We start from the raw sequence: 24,714 nt of genomic DNA on the forward strand, positions 1-24,714 counted from the left end.
ACTCTCTCTCTCCCTCTCTCTCTCTCTCTCTCTCTCTCTCTCCCTCTCTCTCTCCCTCTCCCTCTTGCTCTCCCGCCCCGCTTAAACGTTTCGTTTCTTTTTAATACGATCGCCCCGAGGCCAGGGGAGGAATTATCCACCTTATGGATTCGCCTTCGTTCTTTCTTACCTTCGGCTCTTTCCTTCTTTCCCTTGTCCCTTCTTCGAGCCGAGGGGATGATTTAGAAGCGAGGAAGGATCGCGAGGGCGAGATTTTATGGCGACACGATTGATATTGCGCTTTTCGAGGCGAACGGCTGTCGTGCTATCGACAGGTTTAATTGTGACGCGGATCATTAAGGATTTAGGGGGCGGGAAAAACGCGAGAGAGTGTGGCCAATAAGTTAACGATCTCGAGGGGTCCGGTGGGGGTGGGGAGAGGGCGAGATAAATGGTGGGAGTCGAATGAAACGGATTGGTGGTATTAATGGACGGGCGAATTAACCGTTTATGAGCGAATTTATTATGTTTGCCTCGTGTTCGCTCGTCTCCCAAGTTATGCACGTTTTATCGGTGAACATCTTGATCGTCGGCTATTCAATTTTTATCGACGATTTACTCGCAGAACAGTTTTTATTCTTTTCTTAAAGAAAACGCGTGCTTTGCAACTGCACTGCAGACCTTTTTCCAAATTAATAAATTTACACTGCATGAAAGTACCTAACCATTTACACTTCGTTGCTCCGACGATATTTGCAACACTCTTCATAAACTTTCACGTGTTCAAAGTACGTAGGACTAAATTAATAAACTTAATAAACAGATTGCGGATTTTATGCGTTTATGCAGAAATTGGGTAGATGCAATTTAAGATGAGTAAAGAAAGAACTCTCCAGTTGGTCTTACAATCGATGCGAATAATTTTTATTTTGCAGAAAAATCCGCAGTCTATTAAGAAAGATCCCAATTTACGAGTAGAATTCATTTTTGAAGCTGCGACCGATTAATCTCGGTGCAGAGCTCGGATCGCCGTGTATCTGGCTGCGCAACGACGATCGTAACTCATAAAAATGATCGAGAGCCGAAAGCATAACGCGCCGGAGGAACGACTAAGACCCGTGAACAACGAACAATTCAACTCCCCCGAAAAGCATCGCGTCTTTCGCGCTGGAACCGAGCCGCTTTGTTACTTTTGTTATATAGTTTCCCGGTCCTGTCTGCCGCTGACGGGACAATCAATCACCGTCGCCACTCACAAAACGTAAAACGAAAAGGAGAAGAAGAAAGATGTGGCGGGACGGGGAGGGGGGCGCTGGAGTAGGGGTGGATCGGAAGTACGAATCCCTTGATTTTCCTGGAATGCATCATTTCGTAATTTCCGGGATGAAATCCGTATTTGAAATTTCGAATCTGTATTCCGACGATCCTCCCTTATGTCTCGACCGCATCTGGTAACGGGGAAAGAATTGTGCGTCACACTGTATATCTTCGCCTCAAGTATTCAATTATTATTGATTTTCAACGTCGACGTCATCGTATTCTCTAATAGCCCACGCAATTACTACAGGTTTTCCAACTTGTGCATACCTTGCTTACAATTTTTATTTAATTTCACTTCGCTCTGAGACGAACTTTGTTCTCTTGAATTTTTGGCAATTTTTGTATCGTTATTTGAAGGAATATCACTTTTGTGATACAAAATTAGATTCTTTATATAAGTTCAACTGTATAACGTGAACGGTTATCAATATATAACATATAAGAAATTCTTTCTTAACATATTTAATAGGCTGAAAACAATGTAACGGTCTTTTAAAATTTTTCTAATGTATTTATTGTTTTAAAATATGCCTACCCATTTTTGTCATGAATGCATAAAATCCACAGTCTAATAATAACTTACAAAGTCTCCAAAATCGCAATAAAGAAATTCTATAGTGACAAAGAAGTGTTAAAATTTTCACGATCAAATGGAAAGCGACTTAATAGAGGATTAACATTTGTATTCGCGAAAAATTTGACTAAACGGAACGTACGACGTTAGTATGTTAACATCCCCAGAAAGTCTGGAAACCGTTTCAGTGGTTGCGAACAAAGGAATTCCTCACACGACCCCTTCGCCTCTTAATCGAGCATTAAACACAGATTCTGCAGGAAAAATGTTCGGTCCCTTTCCCCCGTTCGATGAATCAGTGATTTCAATTCGCCCACGTTTCCCTCGGGTCATTCGCCGAAGTCGTTGAAATTTATTGGTCCTTAAATGATTTGCCTGCCGTAATTTCATCCCCCGAACTACCCTGTCATCGTATCTCACTTCTTGCGAGAAAACTCTGAAAAATTGCAGGCAAAAACCGATTGGACAACACAATCTCGATTGTTTATCACAAGAATTTCAGTATTTGTCTAACGGTGGTAGGTTCGGTGTTAAGCAGTTAACTGTAATACCGTGCTTTCGCTGTACAGTTTTCAGCTAATACAAAAATGTAGATTTGTGCGAACAATGGGTCTGCAAGACTTGTTTCGCAGCTGTCGGCGAGCGTGCACATTATCGAGGAACCGGCACGGATTGTGAATATTCGAAATTCTTTGTCGTCAAAGTAGAAAATTTCATTAAGCCACTGTATGAGATATTTTTTCGCGAAAAATGGAATGAGTGTTTTTCAATTTCGCCGCGCGGCCCCGTAGCTTTCAGCGGCAGCTTTCGGCGTTTCTTCTCTCGTTCTCCGGTGAATGCACGCGGCGGCGGCGAAGGGCGGCAAAGAAAGGGTGCGTAATTTTCGTATATTAAAGACCATGTATTACCGAACCGCTGAACGGGCCAACGTCAAACGCACATGAACTCCCTCCTGAAAATGTTCTCCTTCCACCGGCGCGGCACCGTCGTTCCCCGTCCACCGTTTTCCGCCGGCTCGCCTCCGCTTCGCGCCACCCTAATCCTCCACCCTGTTCGCCACTTTATTATACCAGCGTAGCCTTAAGCGACGTCGAACCGTTTCACCCCGCCGCGGATTGATTTACCTAAACTGTTTTCCGGATTTTGCGTTGGTCGTTGTCGGCGACGCGACGTGCGGACGCGCCTGTGCTCTCGTGCAATCGACACGTTTCGCCGGACCACGAAGCAACCCTCCACCCCCGTCGAATAATGATAACAGTGATTATTACTAAATTAACAACAACGTTATTCAATCATATTAGGGGGACCAATAAGTAATCAATTATTTTGAAATCTAAAACAAACTTTGTAGTAAATTCAGATTTTTATTTCTTAATTTATTATATAATCTCCATCATTATCAAGGACAGTTTGCCATCCTTCCTGCAAATTTTCAATCCCCCTCTTATAGAAAGCCAGGGTTCGTCAAGCAAAATATGACTCAAGGTGCCTCCTTGCATCTTCTAAAGACGTGAATGTTTTATTTCTTAAATAATGCTCCAGAGATCTGAAAAGAGTACGGGGGGTGCGGTAAAACTTGGGGCCGGACATTGTCAATTTGCAGTATTACACCTTTTCTGTGGGCTAAAGATGCCCTCTTTTTCAATAGTTCTGAATACAGCCGTTGTAATTGCTGACAATACAACTCCGCAGTAACTGTTTCTCCAGGTTTCAACAACTCAAAGTGAATTATGCCACGACAGTCCCACCAAATGCACAGTAACACCTTTCTAAGTGACAAGCTAGGTTTAGGGGTTGATATTGCGGTTTGATTTGCAGAAAGCCATTGCTAGGAACGCTTTATGTTATCATAAAGAATCCATTTTTCATCTCCGGTAACGATTCTGCTAAGAAATGGATCTCTACGAAATCTGGATAGCAATGAAGTGCAAATTGATCGACGAATATTCTTGTTGGTCTCAGATAATCGATCGGTACCCGTATTCCTTGCCTATATGCCTTTCCCATTTCGTGTAGGTGCCTTTGTATAGTTGACCATGTGGACCCAAGGCTTCTCGAGGATTCTTATATACTTAATTTTGGATCAGCTACCACTAGAGATTTTAGGGTGTCATTATCAAATTCAACTGGTCGTCCACTTCGAGGCCTGTCAGAGAGATCATAATCACCAGCAGCAAACCTTCTGAACCAACGTTGACACTTGTTGACCTTCAATACATTTCCATAAACATTGCAAATTTTCTTTGTTGTCATCGTTGCATTAAATCCCGCATGAAAATGGAAATGTATGCAATGACGAATATGATCCTCGGAAATTATACTTTTTAGAATATTTTGAGTACAGGCTGCTTTACCGAAAACTGTAAAAGAATACGTGTTTCTCTTCAACGATCGGCACAGAACTAAAGGCAAAACAAATTCTTTGCAAATAATTGATTACTTATGGGTACCCCTAATATATCTTGCAAAAATTGCTAATCATAATATCTGATAACACCAAACCTACCGAAAGTGACTGGCTGGCCTCGTCAAAAGAACGAAACCCAATTTATTTAGACTTTTGTCTGGGATTTTTATTATCATTAGATCTGCAGGAAAAATAAACATTCTGCAAGCCGATTGCTAGGGACGAAATCATTTCCATAGAATCTTTTAATCCGTGAAGTAGATAGTTTTTACTATTTTTAAAGTAAAGCAAAATAAAAATTGCAAGATGTAGGAACCAAATAGGATTTTATTTTGAAACAAAGATTGGTTATTCGGTAGTACGTTAAAGCGCAATAACAATTGAGGATCGCGTAGCTCGCATTTTTGGAAATTAGTTGAACGCAAACGGAGTTACTATACGCCTTTCGTCTATTGATAAATAAAAAATTCATTGCTCGTGACTGTTTGAGCAAACAAAAATCTGTATCGATACCGTTCCGAGTTCCGTGTTCCCCGATCGATTTCAAATTCGGGAGCGATTGATCGTGCGCAGACAAGCTCGTTACGTGTGCAAAAATCCATTATTAATGGAAACTTCGGTCGTGTACGAGTTCGAAAACAGGGGGAAAAAAATGAACGAAAACAACAACAACGACAACCGGAAAGCGCATTGACGTATGAAATCCGTTCGCGTGACAGGTGCACGCGGACTCGCCCTGAACCAACGTGAACAGGAAACGGTCCATAAAATGCCCCATAAGATATTAAAAAATAATAAACGTTTTTATTAATTTCCTACCGGCACGCACGCCGGAGCCGAGTAATATTAATAATAACGCGGTTGTCAAGCGCAGACACGCTTGTTGAACGCGTTCCGAAAATTAGTTGATATTCTGTAAAGTATCTCGCCCGATAATGTGGAGTATTATAAATCGGACTTTCTGTTTTTGTTTCTCTGCCCCCCCCCCCAGTAAACTGTTCGAGTACATATTTCTATATCTGACAGGAATGTAATTGTGCGTATGTATTATGCGAACGTATTGTAAGCACGAATTATGCAAATGGAAGTGTTTGACGACCAATTTATAGAAATTGCAGTCGAGCCGGAAATTGTTTACTTCATCGAGGCTTTTGTTTCGGTCCACATCAAATGGAAAACTCGTTAAACTTTAGTCAATCCCCCACTACACCGTCAGTCTTAACACAAGTGAAACTCTTTACAATGATGAAAAGAGAGGCATTTGGTATTTTATATTCTTTTCGAGGGGATGAGGATGTCCACGAAATTATGCACGGTAGAATGATTCTATCCGAAGGATTAATTCTTATTATTAAACTTTCCTTGTTTACTTGTGCTCGAAGAATCTCAGGAATTCACAAGTTGACAAAGAAAGAAGCCGTGAATGTTTTGAATTTAATTGAGGGACATCTGTATTACCTTCATATTTATACCGACACCATATTTCTTCTAAGAAATATGTAAGCTATCGAAAGGCAAACAATTATTTATTGAAAAGCGACTGCCGCTTTTTCGAGTTTTATTCGGAGCTGCTTAAGGACGCTGCAAACATGCCTTTTTTATGTATTCACGCAGTGAAATGATCCCCTCCCCTTTTGATTTTCGAGCGTCCTCGGGTGGAGCGTTCAACCCTAAGCGAGCAACGTCTTCGGCTCGATATTACCCCTAATCTTCTTCCCCGAAGAAAATACAAGCTTCAAGGGAATTCTTGATTTCTATAAAATATGTATGAACGTTCAAGCATTTATTTATATGCCTCGAATATTACAATCTTTCCGTTTACAGTATTTTAACACACGGGAAATGGAATTTTTCACCCTGTTCATAGTATTACTATCCTTAAAACAAAATGGAAGAGTAACTTTGAGAAACGTTGAGCTATATTCGTAACCTAAACTCGCAACTTAATTTATTCAACTCAAATTTTGTTTTAGCTTTAAGAGTTTTAACTTGCGATTAAATAACTAATGAAAAAACGTGAATCTGGAACACATGTTTCGTAACGTGTCACGTTACTTCATGTAGCGTCAATTAATTTTTTAGTAACTTATGAACTTGGGTAATGTTGTGAGAAATTATTCGTCAACTTCTACCATTTATTTAATTTTTATTAAAAGTTGTTGCGGCTATCTTTGGTTTCTTTAACGTTTCATGCTCCTTATTACTATGTAATGAAGTACTATAATAAATTGGGTACATTATAATATGTCATAAAATGGCATTGTAGAATGATTTTATTTAATTACGATTTATCTGAAGGAACAGTCGATTCAACTAATAATGTTACGGGATAATTTGACATTTTCGATCGAAGAATCGCATTCCTGCGACAAAGAACGACCAGTCACAATATTGAGAATCCGAGCCGAGTTTACCCTACTGCCAAAGAGCATATTAACGCGTCAGATCGTTAGGGTTCCGCATCGTGTCAAGCGCACACGCTCGCCAAATGAAAATACGAAAACAATTTCGGCGAATTAATCGCCGGCAGGTCCGTGTAATTTTCTCGCCTCTGATATGTTCGTTTAATTTATCATCTATCGCTTGCTCTGCGAATCCAATTTGTGGACTTCGTCGCAACAAATCTCCAGTTAAACTCCAAATCTCCATTTGTTCAACTCTCGAAGAAAAATATCACGAAAAGTGGAGTAAACTTTGCTATGTAACAATCAAATTTTCCTCGATACGAATCTGTTTGAAGGACACAAGAGAATTTCTGATTTCCGTTCATTTGAATTTTATTGAAACTCGCAGTAATTTTCCTTTGTTACATTGATTTAATACTTAAGAAAGAAAATACACTACTAGTTGTCACATTTTGATCGGCTGAAACAAATGCTGGTGGCGAACGTGTTAAACAATTTTCGAAGCTAGCGCAGCGATCGACTTTTCGTGGAAAGTCGCGCGTGTAATTGACGAGCAGCCTCTGAATTCTGAACGTGTGTTTCAGGTGAAAATCTGGTTCCAAAATCGGCGAATGAAGTGGAGGAATAGCAAGGAGCGAGAATTGCTAGCAACCGGTGGTTCGCGGGAACAAACGCTGCCAAACAAGAACAACCCGAACCCGGATTTGAGCGACGCCGACGGTGACAGGCCTAGAATGGACTTGAGCGACGTCAGTCCTCTGACGAGTCCTCAGCAACCGGAAGAACAAACAGAGAACGAAGAGGACGAGGAGATCAACGTCACGTGATAAGATATCGCGTAACATCCGACCGGGAACGTGTTCATCGTTCGACGAACGAGGATCAAGAGGTTCGAGATTGAGGGATTCGGAAACGGTGATCGAGGTGCACCGGGGGAAATCAATGTAACGAAGCTTCACCTCCCTAGACCCTAACCGGAAGATCCTATTGTGTCTGCTCGATGGAAGAATCGCGACAGATTCGAGATTCGTCTGGGCACTTAGCCAGGCAAATTTTGGGTTGGTGCACAGGAAACTGGCGTTCTGAACTGTAACGTTCAAGCAGAGCAAATTTGCATCGTCAACTATTAGCAGTTTCGCCGATTTTTATATGCAAAAAGTGGAAAAAGTTAGCAAAATTCCTTTGATACACGCGTGCCAATTATTGCAATTTATATAATTCACACATCGTCAACTTTATATATTTTATTGAAGTATCCACCGATTTCCTACTCGAAGCAAATAGTACTACTGTTAGTTTGTAGTTTATTCGTAATTTTATTAGAATAATTACCATCAATTTTTGTAGCCAGTTTGCTTGGAAGATTCCCAAAATCTCTTTGGCACACGTTAACGTTATTGCTTTTACTGCATTCCTTTTCAAAATAGTCGTACATCATCAACATTTCAAACAATTCTGCAAAAGTTAGAAGAAGAGAAGGTGGATAGTTCGTGTGCTTATGCTCTTTGGATTTTTTGTTAACTTTTTAGATACTTCTTGTCAAAACCTGAACATGTGTGTTAAGAATTAAGACATCTCTAACACGAACAAAGAGATTTGATTCGCATTGTTGCGATCGACAGTTTCATATGCACCAACGCGATAGAATAACGCGACATTAAGTTAATCGTAATTGTGAGTTCGAAGTGGCCGAAGAAGATTAGGGATTAATTTCGATCTTGATAAACAAGAAAAGTGAAGTGGTTGCCTTACGTGCATCCTGGGATTGTTTATTTGTTCCTTTCTTTACGATGATTGGACTGTGAATTTTGTGCGTTTATAGAGATATGCTATAAGAATTCTTACACAATACTTAGTAAAAGTAAGATTAATTGGACAAATATGTCTTTGTTTATTTTCAAACGTTGAGATTTGTTCTTGAAAATGGAAAGTATGAACGTCTGCTATTGTATTTGCTATTTGTGCTTACTTTACCAAATTTCGTTATATCTCGTCATTCGTATTGCGAATATTTATGCAAATTACAATATTTACAGTCCGTTTTGTACGAGTCATACATTAATTGGAAGCTTGTGGATTCTATGCAGTTGTAATTATACCTAAGAGTGCAGGACGAAATAACATAAAATCTATTTTGGTGTTAACATTGTGTTTTGTGTTAACATTCATAACCTTCTAATAAGTATAAAATACAACAAAAGAGTATATCCCCATGCGAGTGTACATATATTTTTAGTTAAGTAATGGACTTCGCGAAATGTTTCAGCTTAAACGAAACACGAGTGAAATGATTTATAGAAAATTGAATTTCTATAAATCTCAGATATTTTAGTGTGTGCCTCCAGGATTAAACTTTCCCAAGACCATGTGTTCTATAGTTGTTTCTATGAGTGCATAAAACCAACAGCCCAATCATTCTGTTACAAGCAAGGTATTTCTGAAAATATGGATCATTTTTGACATGCGAATTCTATATATTATAATAATGAAAAGTGTTCTCGCAGCAGCAGGTTGTTTCCTTATTTTAACGTGTAGAATTAATGATCCAAAAATGCCCGAGATTTTAAGGAACACTTTGTACATATTTGTTTTATCGTACTGCATTCGATTTCTGTATATACGAAGGTCGATCTCATAGGAACATAAATTAAAATACACAAAAAAATGAAAAAATAAAAAACAGTGTAAAGACCTTGGTCCGTTCCTCAATATACGGCGCGAGAAAGCTTCATTGCGTGAAAAGTAATCGCTTTGGACAATGGGAAACCGTAGCTTTTGTTTTATTGACTTCGATGGCGGTCATTGTGATTTTCTACGTTAGCATCGACAATATAATAAATGTAGAAGGTAATCTGTACGACGAGAGAAATGTTTGCTCGTGTATTTATAAGTAAATTGAATTCGAATCAAATTTCGTTTGAACAGATTCAAGATTTCTATGTATGTATGTATATGTACAATCGTGCGCGCACCACCGTTCGGATCACGGAGCCAATGTTTACACGTCTACCATGAATACTTTCACCCAATGGAATTTCAAACTAAATTGAGAAAATGTATTATATTGTAATTAGAAGTGGATGTAAGTTCGCGACTTTTTTCTGTAAGGTATCATATAGGTTGTACTAGACGTAATATTACAATTCCTAAGATATGTACCTAAGATCTAGTTGTAACGCCATTCGGCATCGGGAAAGCAAATGTAATTATTCATTGTGATGCACTATAATCTGTGTAATATATTGCAATAAACCTGCTAATTATTCCATATTTGTTCATCGTGTATATATCTGTATGTATCAATACAACTCTAAACATACTGATACTAATATAAATAAGGATTTATCCAATCCTGAATATGTTTGTCCTAAACTTCTATTCTCCAGATTTCATTTGCGCCCTCAAAAGTTTAAAAATTTCTCCGGAGGATCAATTTCAAATCGATTAAGCAACTACTTAAAATCCAATCATTTTTTCCCCGGGTGTCGATCAGATTTATCGATTTTTCTGCATTATTCCAGAGTTATCTAGATGTGTCTATCAGAGAGGAAATAAGATGCTCACGCCCGGAATTTAGTGTTGCCGATATAGTACTGTCCCCAAGTCTAATTTTTAGCCTGGACTAGAACCTGAATCATCTTTTTAGCCTGGACCAGAACCTGCATCATCTTTTTAGCCTGGACCAGAACCTGCATCATCTTACCTGCATCATTAGAAGCGGATCATTAGAAAAGGCTTGTCAATGTAGGCTGTGATGGTGGTTCTAATACAGGCTAAAAAGATGATGCAGGAAAAGTGGGGACACTAAATCCCAGAGCGTAAGCACTCTCATTTCCTCTCTGTGTTTATAGTAAACTACACTTTACAAGCCTTAATGCAACCTACGAAAATTTCAAAAATGTCTACGGGAAAGCATTGAGAATTTATTCCTACGAAATTCTTTAATCCGAGAATTTGCTTCTTGTGAAAGATTATTAATAAATAATGCTAATGTACTATTAAGATAGTTAACTGTAGACATGTTAAAAAGTAGACATGGTTCTGTTCCATGCTGAAAAATCACAGTGGGGGCCAGCATTGTATCTTTTTACAATTTTTACTTGTATAACATTGTATTTTTTTGTCTCACGTACGCGGGGCTCTAGAGCCCCCTTACCATTTTTGTATCACATCCTACCGTATCGGTCGGAACTAATATTGTAGAACCAATATCACAGACGAGATGTAGGAGTACGCCAGTCACATTATACTGTTTCGTGTCGCACGATATGAAATACCGAATAATCTTAATTAGATCGAGTATCTTGTATACTTCGAATAATCATGCATAAAAGTTACTTTGACATGCTTTAAGATAAGCTCAAGACAAGCTTTAAAAGTTACTCTGTATCTCGAGTACTATTAGCCACTTTCACTAAAAAGATTAGGTGGCAAGATAGCCAAGAGGGTATTCGACAGCATCATTGGTAAGAGGAATTCTTACAATCGTTAAACAAGCAGAGACAATATATTTATCAGTGTACATTTATCCATGGTTCAAAAGTTATTCTGTACCTTGAGTTCTATCATCTATCTTCACTAAAAAATTAGGTGACAAGATGGTCAAGGCAGTGCTCGTCGACATCATTGGCGAAAGGAATTGTTATAAACATTTATATTATAACAAGAGGTACGGTTTATACAAACGGCGAGATGATAAGGCGGTAAATCAAGCGAGCCAAGGACGATGGGCAGCGGATTTGATATTTCGGAATTTTGGAAACGATGGCCTCGCGACAAGTATGACAACAGACGTAAACAAAAGGTTTACGTTCACCCGAGGCCGGCCCCTAGCTCGACAAGCTGAGCTATTGTCAACGCCGGGACACGGTCGCACCGAGGCAGTTCTTATATGGATGCCATAAACTTTTTGTTTGGTAATCCACATAAGAACTGTGGTGGCCCGAAATGGTTTTTGCGTTACCGGAGTTACCTGTACGATAAATTAATGCGTGCGAATATTCATGGCTTGAAAGTTATTCTATATCTCGGTTTCTATAATTTATTTTTACTAAATAATTAGTTAGCATGATGGTCAAGGGAGTGCTTATCGACATCATTGGCGAAAGCAATTGTTATAAACATTAAAGAGCCACAAATAACAAATTTTACACTGAACTGCGTACATAAATTAATGCGTACGAATATTCATGGCTTAAAAGTTATTTTATATCTCGGTTTCTATAATTTATTTTAACTAAATAATTAGTTAGCAAGATGGTCAAGGGATTGTTGGTTGATACCATTACCAAAAGAAATTGTTATAAACATTAAACAGTCAGAAATAATAAATTTTACAGCGAATTGCGTACGATAAATTAATTTGTAAGAATATTCATGGCTTAAAAGTTATTCTATATCTCGGTTTCTATAATTTATTTTTACTAAATAATTAGTTAGCAAGATGGTCAAGGGATTGCTGGTTGATACCATTACCAAAAGAAATTGTTACAAACATTAAACAGTCAGAAATAATAAATTTTACAGTGAATTGTGTACGATAAATTACTGCGTGCGAATATTCGTAAATTAAAAGTTACTCTGTATTTAGAGTTCTATAATTTATTTTTACTAAATAATTAAATGGCAAGATGGTCAAGGGAGTGCTAATCGACATCATTGGCGAAAGGAATTGTTATAAACATTAAACAGCCAGAAATAATAAATTTTACAGTGAATTACGTACGATAAATTACTGCGTGCGAATATTCGTAAATTAAAAGTTACTCTGTATTTCGAGTTCTATAATTTATTTTTACTAAATAATTAAATGGCAAGATGGTCAAGGGAGTACTTATCGACATCATTGGCGAAAAGAATTGTTATAAACATTAAACAGTCAGAAATAATAAATTTTACAGTGCTTTGCGTACGATAAATTACTGCGTGCGAATATTCGTAAATTAAAAGTTACTCTGTATTTCGAGTTCTATAATTTATTTTTACTAAAAAATTAAATGGCAAGATGCTCAAGGGAGTACTTATCGACATCATTGGCTAAAAGAATTGTTATAAACATTAAACAGTCAGAAATAATAAATTTTACAGTGAATTCCGTACGATAAATTACTGCGTGCGAATATTCGTAAATTAATAGTTACTCTGTATTTCGAGTTCTATAATTTATTTTTACTAAATAATTAAATGGCAAGATGGTCAAGGGATTGCTTGTTGATACCATTACTAAAAGAAATTGTTATAAACATTAAACAGTCAGAAATAATAAATTTATCAGTGAAATGTGTTCGATAAATTAATACGTGCGAATATTCATGGTTCAAAAGTTACTCTGTATCTCGAGATCTATTAGGTATTTTTATTAAAAAATTAGATGGCAAGATGGTCAAGGGATTGCTTGTTGATACCATTACCAAAAGAAATTGTTATAAACATTAAGCAGCCAGAAATAACAAATTTATCAATAATTACTATCGCGGCGATCGAAGTCTGGTGAAGTTAGTTTGGGGTGGGGGAGTTGCGCACCGCGCACCGCGCACCCCACCACGGCGTCCGCGCTCAGTCAGTCAGTCGTGGTGCGCACTCAGGACGGAACGGGAGGGCTCCGGGACCAGAAGGACGAAGGTCCTTGGAGTTGACCAGAGGTTCTCCAGAGCTGCCCTGGCCCACCCTGACCACCCTGGCCTACCCTCACCTACCTTCGAGTGGACCAGGGATCCTCCAGAGCTGCAGTGGACATCACTGGTCAACCCTGGTCCACCTTAAGCTGGTTCGCGGTCGGACAGCGGTTCCTGGAAGCCGTCTCCGCTCACCTTGGTCAACTTTCAACAGCTGGTAAGTGACAATACAAATATACATTTTCTATTTTGGTATATGTGTTTATTCAACGAAAGCCGTCAATTACACTGTCCAACACCAAAAAAATTTTGCAATACCTGTTGGGTGATTCTTATACATTTTGTCATCCTAAAACCGAATCTGAAAGCAGAATTGCTCCATCACGCAACGTTTTCGAAAAATTTTGGTTTTTGTAAAAATGCCCGATTTTGATACGAAACGACGTGTTACGCAAAAACCAAATACGCGAGAAAGTTCACATTTGAGTCAAGAGATAGAGGGGACTCTCCTCTACATATTCATATAGTCAATTATATTTTTATGTACTTCCTAATAGTTGTAAATGGTTGTTAAAGTTTGAAAATGTGCAGACGCGGGTACTTTGTACGCTCTATTTTTGTATTTATGTGAAAAATCCTTTATCTAGCAGGAATTTACTATACAGGAATGCATTCTACAGACATTTCTGGTAAGGAAACCATTCACGAAAAGTATTTGGTTCCCTTAATGTACGAGAAGGAATCAGAAAATGTTAATTGACAGCGTGTGCGCGACGCGTTCGCGCCAGACGGCCATTGCAGCCTTTTCGCGACTCGCCAGGGCCGTCGCTATGCGTAGTCGACGTTGGTACCACTCAAGTATGTCTTTGCTTACTATGCTTAATTAAATACATTTTTTTTTGTCTTTTTGGGTGCCAATCATTACAAAAGATTATAAAAATACGAGTTATATTCACATTTCATTCAATTTTCTTTATTAAGCATTTCCACAATGAAATGTGAATATAACTCGTATTTTTATAATCTTTTGTAATGATTGGCACCCAAAAAGACAAAAAAAAATGTATTTAATTAAGCATAGTGAGCAAAGACATACTTGAGTGGTACCAACGTCGACTACGCATAGCGACGGCCCTGGCGCGTCGCGAAAAGGCTGCAATGGCCGTCTGGCGCGAACGCGTCGCGCACACGCTGTCAATTAACATTTTCTGATTCCTTCTCGTACATTAAGGGAACCAAATACTTTTCGTGAATGGTTTCCTTACCAGAAATGTCTGTAGAATGCATTCCTGTATAGTAAATTCCTGCTAGATAAAGGATTTTTCACATAAATACAAAAATAGAGCGTACAAAGTACCCGCGTCGGCACATTTTCAAACTTTAACAACCATTTACAACTATTAGGAAGTACATAAAAATATAATTGACTATATGAATATGTAGAGGAGAGACCCCTCTATCTCTTGACTCAAATTTGAACTTTCTCGCGTATTTAGTTTTTGCGTAACACGTCGTTTCGTATCAAAATCGGACATTTTTACAAAAACCAAAATTTTTCGAAAACGTTGCGTGATGGAGCAATTCTACTTTCAGATTCGGTTTTAGGATGACAAAGTGTATAAGAATCACCCAACAGGTATTGCAAAACTCGAAAAAAGTTTAATTTTGTTGGACAGTGTTATTATTTCTGTATTTTTAATTCGAATTTGCTTCGGAATTTATCACAAGTTTCTTTTCTTGAAATTACATTATATTATATTTTTGACACAAAATTAGTACTCTGAAATTTTATTATATTATATTATATTTTTGACATAAAATTGGCATTTTCAAATTATATTATATTATATTTTTAACATAAAATTGGTATTCCTCCGATCGGAGGTCCCTCGGGGCTCACTCACGGGCCGGGCCGTGGGTGAGTACGCGTATTAGCGAACTCGGGGCGACAAAAACTTGTAGGTTGTTGCGTTCTAATTTCGCTATATTTATTCTTGATTAAAATTTTTCAACTTTCAAATTAAAAATTATTTCTGAACTTTCAAAAGTTCTTCTTCTAAAATTTATTTATCTGGTTTAAAATTGGTATTCCTCCGAATGGAGGTCCTTTAGCGACTCACTCACGGGCCGGGCCCGTGGGTGAGTACGGGTATTAGCGAACCCATGGCGACCCGAGCTTGTAGGTCATTGCGTCCCAATTTCGTTAGATTTATTTTTGATGGAAATTGATCATCTTTCCAATTAAGCATTACTTCTGAATTTTCAAAAGTTCCTCTTGTAAAATTTATGTATTTGGTTTAAAATTGGTATTCCTCCGAACGGAGGTCCCTCAGGGGCTCACTCACGGATGGGGCCGTGGGTGAGACGGGTATTGGCAAACCCGAGGCGACCCTAGCCTTTAGGTTGTTGCGTCCCTATCTCGTTAGATTTATTTTCGATTGGAATTGTTCACCTTTCCAATTGAAATTTATTTCTGAACTTTCAAAAGTTCTTATTCTAAAATTTATATATCTGGTTTTAAATTGGTATTCCTCCGAACGGAGGTCCCTCAGGGACTCACTGCTGTGGGTGAGTACGGGTATTGGCGAACCCGGGGCGCCCCGAAGCGCCACCTCAGTAGATGGAAGTTCTGACTTCATCTACTCTTAGTTTCTTGTCGGTTAGGACGTACTTGTGTACGGGGTTGATTTGGCTCTCGTGAGCCGTTAGATTTGCACTCTTGTGCATGTTAGGTAGGCCGTACTCGTGTACGGGGTTAGCTTGGCTCTCGTGAGCTGGTCGTAGGTTGGCTCTCGTGAGCCGGTTAGATTCGCACTCTTGTGCATGTTAGGTAGGCCGTACTCGTGTACGGGGTTAGCTTGGCTCTCGTGAGCTGGTGTTAGGTTTGGCTCTCGTGAGCTGGTAGATTTGCACTCGTGTGCATATTAGGTAGGCCGTACTCGTGTACGGGGTCATCATTTCTTCATCGAATACTTCGGTGTTCCTTCATTTTGTGTCTAATTATTATTAGTCTGTTTTAGTTGAATTACAACAGTTCAGCATGTTCATCGTCGAACGAAAAAAAGGAATCGTATGAAGACTCCTCGTTATTAATAAGTTAGTATTAGTTGTCGAGCAATTATTGTGTTCGATTTATTTTGTTAGTTTCGCTTGTTGATTTGGGTCACAGCCTTCTGCTGTGACCAGTTGGTAGCGTCACTCTCGAACCAGAGGCTACTACTCTGGTTCGCTTCTTTCTTTTTTCTTTCTCGTAAATCTGAGCCTTCTGCTCCATTTTTATTTTCTCTGGAATTGTTCAGAGACTTGTCAGATTTAGTTTTTTTTTGGCTCACAATAATTGCTCGATTCGATTGCGTGCGTTAGTTATTAAGCTTGTTTATCAGTATTGTATAAATGTCGAGTAATTATTGCCGTAACTTCAGTTTGCTCGGTTCGATTTTTGATTCCGACACAGCCTTATGCTGTGTCGGACCTTGCTTGTATGTACCAGACCGGTTGGTACCGGTGCTCGGCGTAGATCCATTGAGAGGGATGGTTGAGAGACCTGTTCACTCGTGTAAAATCCTCTCTGCTGTAAGGCCACCCGAGTCGCCTCAACGCTAGTCGTTGCCTGGCGACAGGTGGGTGGGGGAAATGGGTATCGTTTGAACGCTTCTCTCGGCCATCGCTCTTCGTGAGGACACGTCGGGTATCGGTGCTGGCTGGAGTTGGTTCTGCAAGCATTGTACGCGTCGCGTCACCCTCGAACCAGAGCCTTCTGCTCTGGTTCGGTTTTGTTTCTCTCTTCGAAAGAATCAGAGCCTTCTGCCTGATTCGTTCTTCACCCACCGTGGATCGGAGACTTCTTCTCCGACTCACACATTTTTTATCCGCAATAATTACTCGACATACGTTGCGAAATTTAGTTTGTAAAACTCGAAAGCGTCGTTGTAAGAAAGGGAGTCAGAAGGAAGCGTATTGAATTCCTTCTGGCTTCCTTTCGGGTCTCTCGTGCAGCAACCTCCTCGTGGTGAGACCCGGGCAATCGATAATATTCTCTATTTGATAGATCTTCTATTATCTTGCAAATAAAGAATAATATCGAGCTAATGGCTGCTCATTTATAATTTGCGATAACATTGTGAAATAAAATTTAAGACGTACTGATAATACAAACTTGTGTATTTAATTGAATTGTGTGTCTGAATTTATTTTAAACCTGCATGGGGTGGGCCAAGGGTCCTTCCTGCTTTCCTTCGCGCTTTCCTTGTTTACCTTTGGCCCACCTACGCCTTCTTGGCACCTCCTATTAATTATTAACCGAAACACACACTTCTTGTTTCGGAATACTTTTTCATTCAATATACATCGTACATTTTTTCTGGATTTCTAATTGAAATCTGCTTCTGAACTTTTTAAAAGTTCCGTTTCTTAAAATTGCTATGACCCTAGCCTTTATGTCGTTGCGTCCCAATTTCGTTTGATTTATTTTCGATTGGAATTGTTCATCTTTCCAATTGAAATTTATTTCTGAACTTTCAAAAGTTCTTATTCTAAAATTTATATGTCTGGTTTTAAATTGGTATTCCTCCGAACGGAGGTCCCTCAGGGACTCACTGCTGTGGGTGAGTACGGGTATTGGCGAACCCGGGGCGCCCCGAAGCGCCACCTCAGTAGATGGAAGTTCTGACTTCATCTACTCTTAGTTTCTTGTCGGGTAGGCCGTACTTGTGTACGGGGTTGGTTTGGCTCTCGTGAGCCGTTAGATTTGCACTCTTGTGCATGTTAGGTAGGCCGTACTCGTGTACGGGGTTAGTTTGGCTCTCGTGAGCCGTTAGATTTGCACTCTTGTGCATGTTAGGTAGGCCGTACTTGTGTACGGGGTTAGCTTGGCTCTCGTGAGCTGGTCGTAGGTTGGCTCTCGTGAGCTGGTAGATTTGCACTCGTGTGCATGTTAGGTAGGCCGTACTCGTGTACGGGGTCATCGTTTTGTCTTTATTTCATCGTCTTCTTATCCTTCGTTGTTCCTCCATTGTTTTGTGTCTAATCATTACTAATCTGTTTCAGATTGAGTACAACAGTTGCAGAAATTTATCATCGAACGAAGACAACGCATCGTACGAAGACTCGTTTCTTCTTCGATTACTTCTGTGTTCCTCCATTTTGTGTCTAATTATTATTAGTCTGTTTCAGTTAAATCACAACAGTTCAGCATGATCATCGTCGAACGAAGACAACGAATAGTAAGAAGACTTCACATTATTTATAAGTTCGTATTAGTTCTCGAGCAATTATTGTGTTAGATTCACTTTGTTAGTTTCGCTTGTTGATTTGGGTCACAGCCTTCTGCTGTGACCAGTTGGTAACGTCACCCTCGAACCAGAGGCTACTACTCTGGTTCGCTTCTTTCATTTTTCTTTCTCGTAAATCTGAGCCTTCTGCTCCATTTTTATTTTCTCTGGAATTGTTCAGAGACTTGTCAGATTTAGTTTTTTTTTGGCTCACAATAATTGCTCGATTCGAGTGCGTGCGTTAGTTATTAAGCTTGTTTATTAGTATTGTATAAATGTCGAGTAATTATTGCCGTAACTTCACTTTGCTCGGTTCGATTTTTGATTCCGACACAGCCTTCAGCTGTGTCGGACCTTGCTTGTATGTACCAGACCGGTTGGTACCGGTGCTCGGCGTAGATCCATTGAGAGGGATGTTCGAGAGACCTGTTCACTCGTGTAAAATCCTCCCTGCCGTAAGTCCACCCGAGTCGCCTCAACGCTAGTCGTTGCCTGGCGACAGGTGGGTGGGGGAAACTTAGGGTATCGTTTGAACGCTTCTCTCGGCCATCGCTCTTCGTGAGGACACGTCGGGTACCGGTGCTGGCTGGAGTTGGTTCTGCAAGCATTGTACGCGTCGCGTCACCCTCGAACCAGAGCCTTCTGCTCTGGTTCGGTTTTGTTTCTCTCTTTGGAAGAATCAGAGCCTTCTGCCTGATTCGTTTTTAATCTCCCGTGAATCGGAGACTTCTTCTCCGACTCACACCTTTTTCTCCGTAATAATTACTCGACATACGCTGCGAAATTTAGTTTGTAAAACTCGAAAGCGTCGTTGTAAGAAAGGGAGTCAGAAGGAAGCGTATTGAATTCCTTCTGGCTTCCTTTCGGGTCTCCTGTGCAGCAACCTCCTCGTGGTGAGACCCGGGCAATCGGTATTATTCTCTATTTGTAAGAACTTCTAGTAATCTTACAAATAGGGAATAATATCGAGCTAATAGCTGCTTATTTGTAATTTGCGATAACATTGTGAAATAAAATTTAAGACGTACTGATAATAAAAACTTGTGTGTTTAATTGAATTGTGTGTGTCTGAATTTATTTTAAACTTGCATGGGGTGGGCCAAAGGTCCTTCCTGCTTTCCATCGCGCTTTCCTTGTTTACCTTTGGCCCACCTACGACTTCTTGGCAGCTCCTTTTAATTATTAACCGAAACACACACTTCTTGTTTCGGAATACTTTTTCATTCAATAAACATCGTACATTTTTTCTGGATTTCTAATTGAAATTTGCTTCTGAACTTTTTAAAAGTTCCGTTTCTTAAAATTGCTGTGACCCTAGCCTTTATGTCGTTGCGTCCCAATTCCGTTTGATTTATTTTCGATTGGAATTGTTCATCTTTCCAATTGAAATTTATTTCTGAACTTTCAAAAGTTCTTATTCTAAAATTTATATGTCTGGTTTTAAATTGGTATTCCTCCGAACGGAGGTCCCTCAGGGACTCACTGCTGTGGGTGAGTACGGGTATTGGCGAACCCGGGGCGCCCCGAAGCGCCACCTTAGTAGATGGAAGTTCTGACTTCATCTACTCTTAGTTTCTTGTCGGTTAGGCCGTACTTGTGTACGGGGTTGGTTTGGCTCTCGTGAGCCGTTAGATTTGCACTCTTGTGCATGTTAGGTAGGCCGTACTCGTTTACGGGGTTAGTTTGGCTCTCGTGAGCCTTTTAGATTTGCACTCTTGTGCATATTAGGTAGGCCGTACTCGTGTACGGGGTTAGTTTGGCTCTCGTGAGCCTGTTAGATTTGCACTCTTGTGTATATTAGGTAGGCCGTACTCGTGTACGGGGTTAGCTTGGCTCTCGTGAGCTGGTCGTAGGTTGGCTCTCGTGAGCCGGTTAGATTCGCACTCTTGTGCATATTAGGTAGGCCGTACTCGTGTACGGGGTTAGCTTGGCTCTTGTGAGCTGGTAGATTTGCACTCGTATGCATGTTAGGTAGGCCGTACTCGTGTACGGGGTCATCGTTTTGTCTTTATTTCATCGTCTTCTTATACTTCGTTGTTCCTCAATTGTTTTGTGTCTAATCATTACTAATCTGTTTCAGATTGAGTACAACAGTTGCAGAAATTTATCATCGAACGAAGACAACGCATCGTACGAAGACTCGTTTCTTCTTCGATTACTTCTGTGTTCCTCCATTTTGTGTCTAATTATTATTAGTCTGTTTCAGTTAAATCACAACAGTTCAACATGATCATCGTCGAACGAAGACAACGAATAGTAAGAAGACTTCACAGTATTTATAAGTTCGTATTAGTTCTCGAGCAATTATTGTGTTAGATTCACTTTGTTAGTTTCGCTTGTTGATTTGGGTCACAGCCTTCTGCTGTGACCAGTTGGTAGCGTCACCCTCGAACCAGAGGCTACTACTCTGGTTCGCTTCTTTCATTTTTCTTTCTCGTAAATCTGAGCCTTCTGCTCCATTTTTATTTTCTCTGGAATTGTTCAGAGACTTGTCAGATTTAGTTTTTATTTGGCTCACAATAATTGCTCGATTCGAGTGCGTGCGTTAGTTATTAAGCTTGTTTATTAGTATTGTATAAATGTCGAGTAATTATTGCCGTAACTTCACTTTGCTCGGTTCGATTTTTGATTCCGACACAGCCTTCAGCTGTGTCGGACCTTGCTTGTATGTACCAGACCGGTTGGTACCGGTGCTCGGCGTAGATCCATTGAGAGGGATGTTCGAGAGACCTGTTCACTCGTGTAAAATCCTCCCTGCCGTAAGTCCACCCGAGTCGCCTCAACGCTAGTCGTTGCCTGGCGACAGGTGGGTGGGGGAAACTTAGGGTATCGTTTGAACGCTTCTCTCGGCCATCGCTCTTCGTGAGGACACGTCGGGTACCGGTGCTGGCTGGAGTTGGTTCTGCAAGCATTGTACGCGTCGCGTCACCCTCGAACCAGAGCCTTCTGCTCTGGTTCGGTTTTGTTTCTCTCACTGAAAGAATCAGAGCCTTCTGCCTGATTCGGTTTTGATACCTCGTGGATCGGAGACTTCTTTTCCGATTTACACCTTTTGCCCCGCAATAATTACTCGACATACGCTAAATGGTAAAGTGACCTTTTCCGTCGGTGGAAAAGTAATCTTTCCCATTTAGCGATCTTCGAAATTTAGTTTATAAGATAGTAAATCGTCGTTGTAAGAAAGGGAGTCAGAAGGAATCTATTGAATTCGTTCTGGCTTCCTTTCGGGTCTCTTGTGCAGCAACCTCCTCGTGGTGGGACCTGGGCAATCGGTATTATTCTCTATTTGTAAGAATTTCGTGTATCTTACAAATAGAGAATAATATCGAGCTAATAGCTGCTCATTTATAATTTCCGATAACATTGTGAAATAGAATTTAAGAATTACTAATTATAAAAACTTGTGTATTTAATCGAATTGTGTCTGAATTTACTTTAAGATTGCTCGGGGTGGGCCAAGGTGGGCCTTCAATGCTTCCCTTGTTTTCCCCGGATCCACCTTTATCCACTTGGCAACTCGTTTCAATTATTAACCGAAATACTCAGTTTTTGTTTCGGATTACCTTCGGGTTACGGATTACCTCATTCAATGAACATCGTACATTTTTTTGTTGATTTCTTATCGAAATTTACTTCTGAACTTTCGAAGGTTCCGATTCTAAAATATATTTTTTGCTGATAGTTGTCATTCCTCCGATCTGTGGTCCCTCCGAGGACCCGAGGTACTCGAAGCGCCTAAAGGTCATTGCGTCCACATTTCAATAGCTTTAAGTTCTATTTGGGTTCTTCATCTTGCCCTTGTCGAATTCTTGAAATTTCTCTGGTTGGTTTAAGCCGGTAGTTAGGCCATACCTGTGTACGAGGTTCATTAGTCGCATTTTTATCATTTATTATAGGTGTATGGTCCAAGGTTCTCGTGGATCTAGTTGCAACATTTATCGTTCGTCAGCGTAGAGGGCGTAAGAAATCTAGTTGTTGTTAACCATGTCGGTATTTCAGATCGTGAGACACGAAACCCCATATGGTGATTGGTCTACTCCTATACCTCGTCTGTGGTTGGAGTATCTCGTCGGCAAAGGCGAGATCTGTGCCTGTGGTTCTCAGAGCTTAATAGCAGTGCCATCTGACATCAATTCGCCAGACTTTACGTGGAACAGAGGTTCTGCCGTTTTGTGAAAGATGGTGCTACCACTTTTTAGCGACATTATCATCTGTCGGTAATATTTGTCTACCAGTTTGAGCGTTTGGTCGCTATGTTAAGCGGCGCTATTTTCAGATTTTAGGAAGCAAATGATTCTTGCCGAGATTTGAATTGCTTCCTACGGCCATAGTGGGAAGAATCACTTTCGATTATGCTTGTAAAAAAGTATTATTATTTTATTATTCATTATGCACGCCATATCTCGTAATTGTTGTTGGAAAAACAACGTAAAGAAATTAAGAGAGTAACGTAATCTTTTTTAGAGAGATTATATGACTTAAATACGGTGGAAGTTTAATGAAAATCAGGTGATATTTATGGTAAAGAGAAACACCTTTCATGTTTCTATTGTAGATTGATAAGGATATGTTTTTTCGACTCCATCCATGTATTTTCATAACGGAAAAAAATAAACGCCCCCGGGTGGGCTCGAACCACCAACCTTTCGGTTAACAGCCGAACGCGCTAGCCGATTGCGCCACGGAGGCCGATGATTGCTTTTTCCAAAAATTCAGTGAAAAGGTGTACCATATTGTTTTGTCATTAGATTTAATTTTTTATTACTGAAATTGAATATTACAAGCTGAAGAATTTTATTCTAATTCGTGTAACGTGTATTCAGTTCTTTACTTCTTACTTCCACACTTTAACCCTTTGTACTCCGAAATTTTGTAAACACCTGTTAAATGTCGAGTCACACTCGACAAAGGAGTCTAAAGGGTTAACTCGCTCATTTTCAGAGCCTTGTAAGTAAAAAGCATAAAACAGCTTAGCATTAAAACAGACGTTAATATTGTTTATTTAGATGTTTAGCCAAAATAAAAACGTTCTGCACCAATTGCAAGTAACAGGAATTATATAGAAACTTCTGTTTTTCTTTAATAATTTTAATAAGTCGGAAAGAATGCATTGATAATCTTCAATTCTCCTAAAGAAAATATCGATTACACCAAAACAAGAAACACGGTCACTTCCTCGAACCTGAAAGGTTCTCGGGCCTCGGGCGTGTTATGCTATTTTCGATAGATAATACGATTTTGTCCGTCAAAGGGTTATAATCTCCGTTCAGCCCATTCATCCTATTGGTCAGTTGCAATCTGTTTCAAATTCGATCCGAGCAATCGAAAGAAGACGTTTCGATTTTCGAGCATAAAGAAGGATGAGAACTGAAAGCTACCACCGGCTCGAGTGTCGGTCACGATCGAGTCAAATCTACTGTGACGAGTTCGCCGATCAGCCCGGGGCACAAATTCAGCATCGATCTCAGGTGAACACCTACCTTCTGGTACTGTTATGCCATAGAATCTTGAGTGGATGCTTAGGGGGTTCCCATCATTTTACCGACAATGTAATAGCCGCCGATGGTGTGAGGGAACTGCTTGAACTTTCGTCGAAATTCTGCCGTGCGCAGCCGTTGTGCGACACACATGATTCACTTATACAATTAATCAATCTACGAGCTTCGAATCTCGCAAATTATTCAAAACAATTTTCTCCATTCTCCATTGGAAACCCATTGAAACCGATAACTTACGAGTTTATAATTATTTACAACTTTTTGTAATTACGTCCCTTTATCAAGTTAAAGTAAAACCGAGAAAGGGATTGTTTCTTATTCCATTTTAGAAATTTAAGTAAAATATTTTTTTAATTTATACGAAAAATTCCTTGTTGGCTTTACACGATTGACGAGCTGAGTTATGAATGGTATCTGTGGTCATATCGAATTTCATTTAATGTGAGTGTTAAGATTCCCAATTTCGAATATTTACTAATTTTTCCCGGTTGAAGGAAAATGATTTTAAAATTTTGTGAAGAATTTCAAATTGCAGTTTCGTTTACGAATCGTTAGCAGCTAGATCTGTGCAGAATAAACTTTGACCGTACAATTACGAATTCTAAATGTGAGTTTCGTTTTAGAGATAATCAAGTCTACATTTTTTT

At 39.6% G+C, this 24,714-nt stretch overlaps 1 protein-coding gene and 1 non-coding gene across 2 annotated transcripts in view; one reads left to right on the forward strand and one right to left on the reverse strand.

Annotated features, from left to right (window-relative positions):
• The window catches only part of Dbx (homeobox protein Dbx), a 32,218-nt gene extending 24,706 nt beyond the window's left edge, over window positions 1–7,512 (forward strand). Inside the window, exon 4 of the mRNA XM_076787498.1 lies at window positions 7,270–7,512. Within this exon, the coding sequence (XP_076643613.1) occupies window positions 7,270–7,512 (243 nt within the window). The remainder of the gene's footprint in view (window positions 1–7,269) is intronic.
• A 15,672-nt stretch (window positions 7,513–23,184) lies between these two features.
• On the reverse strand, window positions 23,185–23,258 carry Trnan-guu (transfer RNA asparagine (anticodon GUU)). The gene has a single exon. It is a non-coding gene; the product is annotated as a tRNA-Asn (tRNA).
• Between the last annotated feature and the right edge of the window lie 1,456 nt (window positions 23,259–24,714).

The sequence above is a fragment of the Halictus rubicundus genome, chromosome 4 (genome assembly GCF_050948215.1).
Source record: "Halictus rubicundus isolate RS-2024b chromosome 4, iyHalRubi1_principal, whole genome shotgun sequence".
NCBI classification, from domain to species: Eukaryota; Metazoa; Arthropoda; class Insecta; order Hymenoptera; family Halictidae; genus Halictus; species Halictus rubicundus.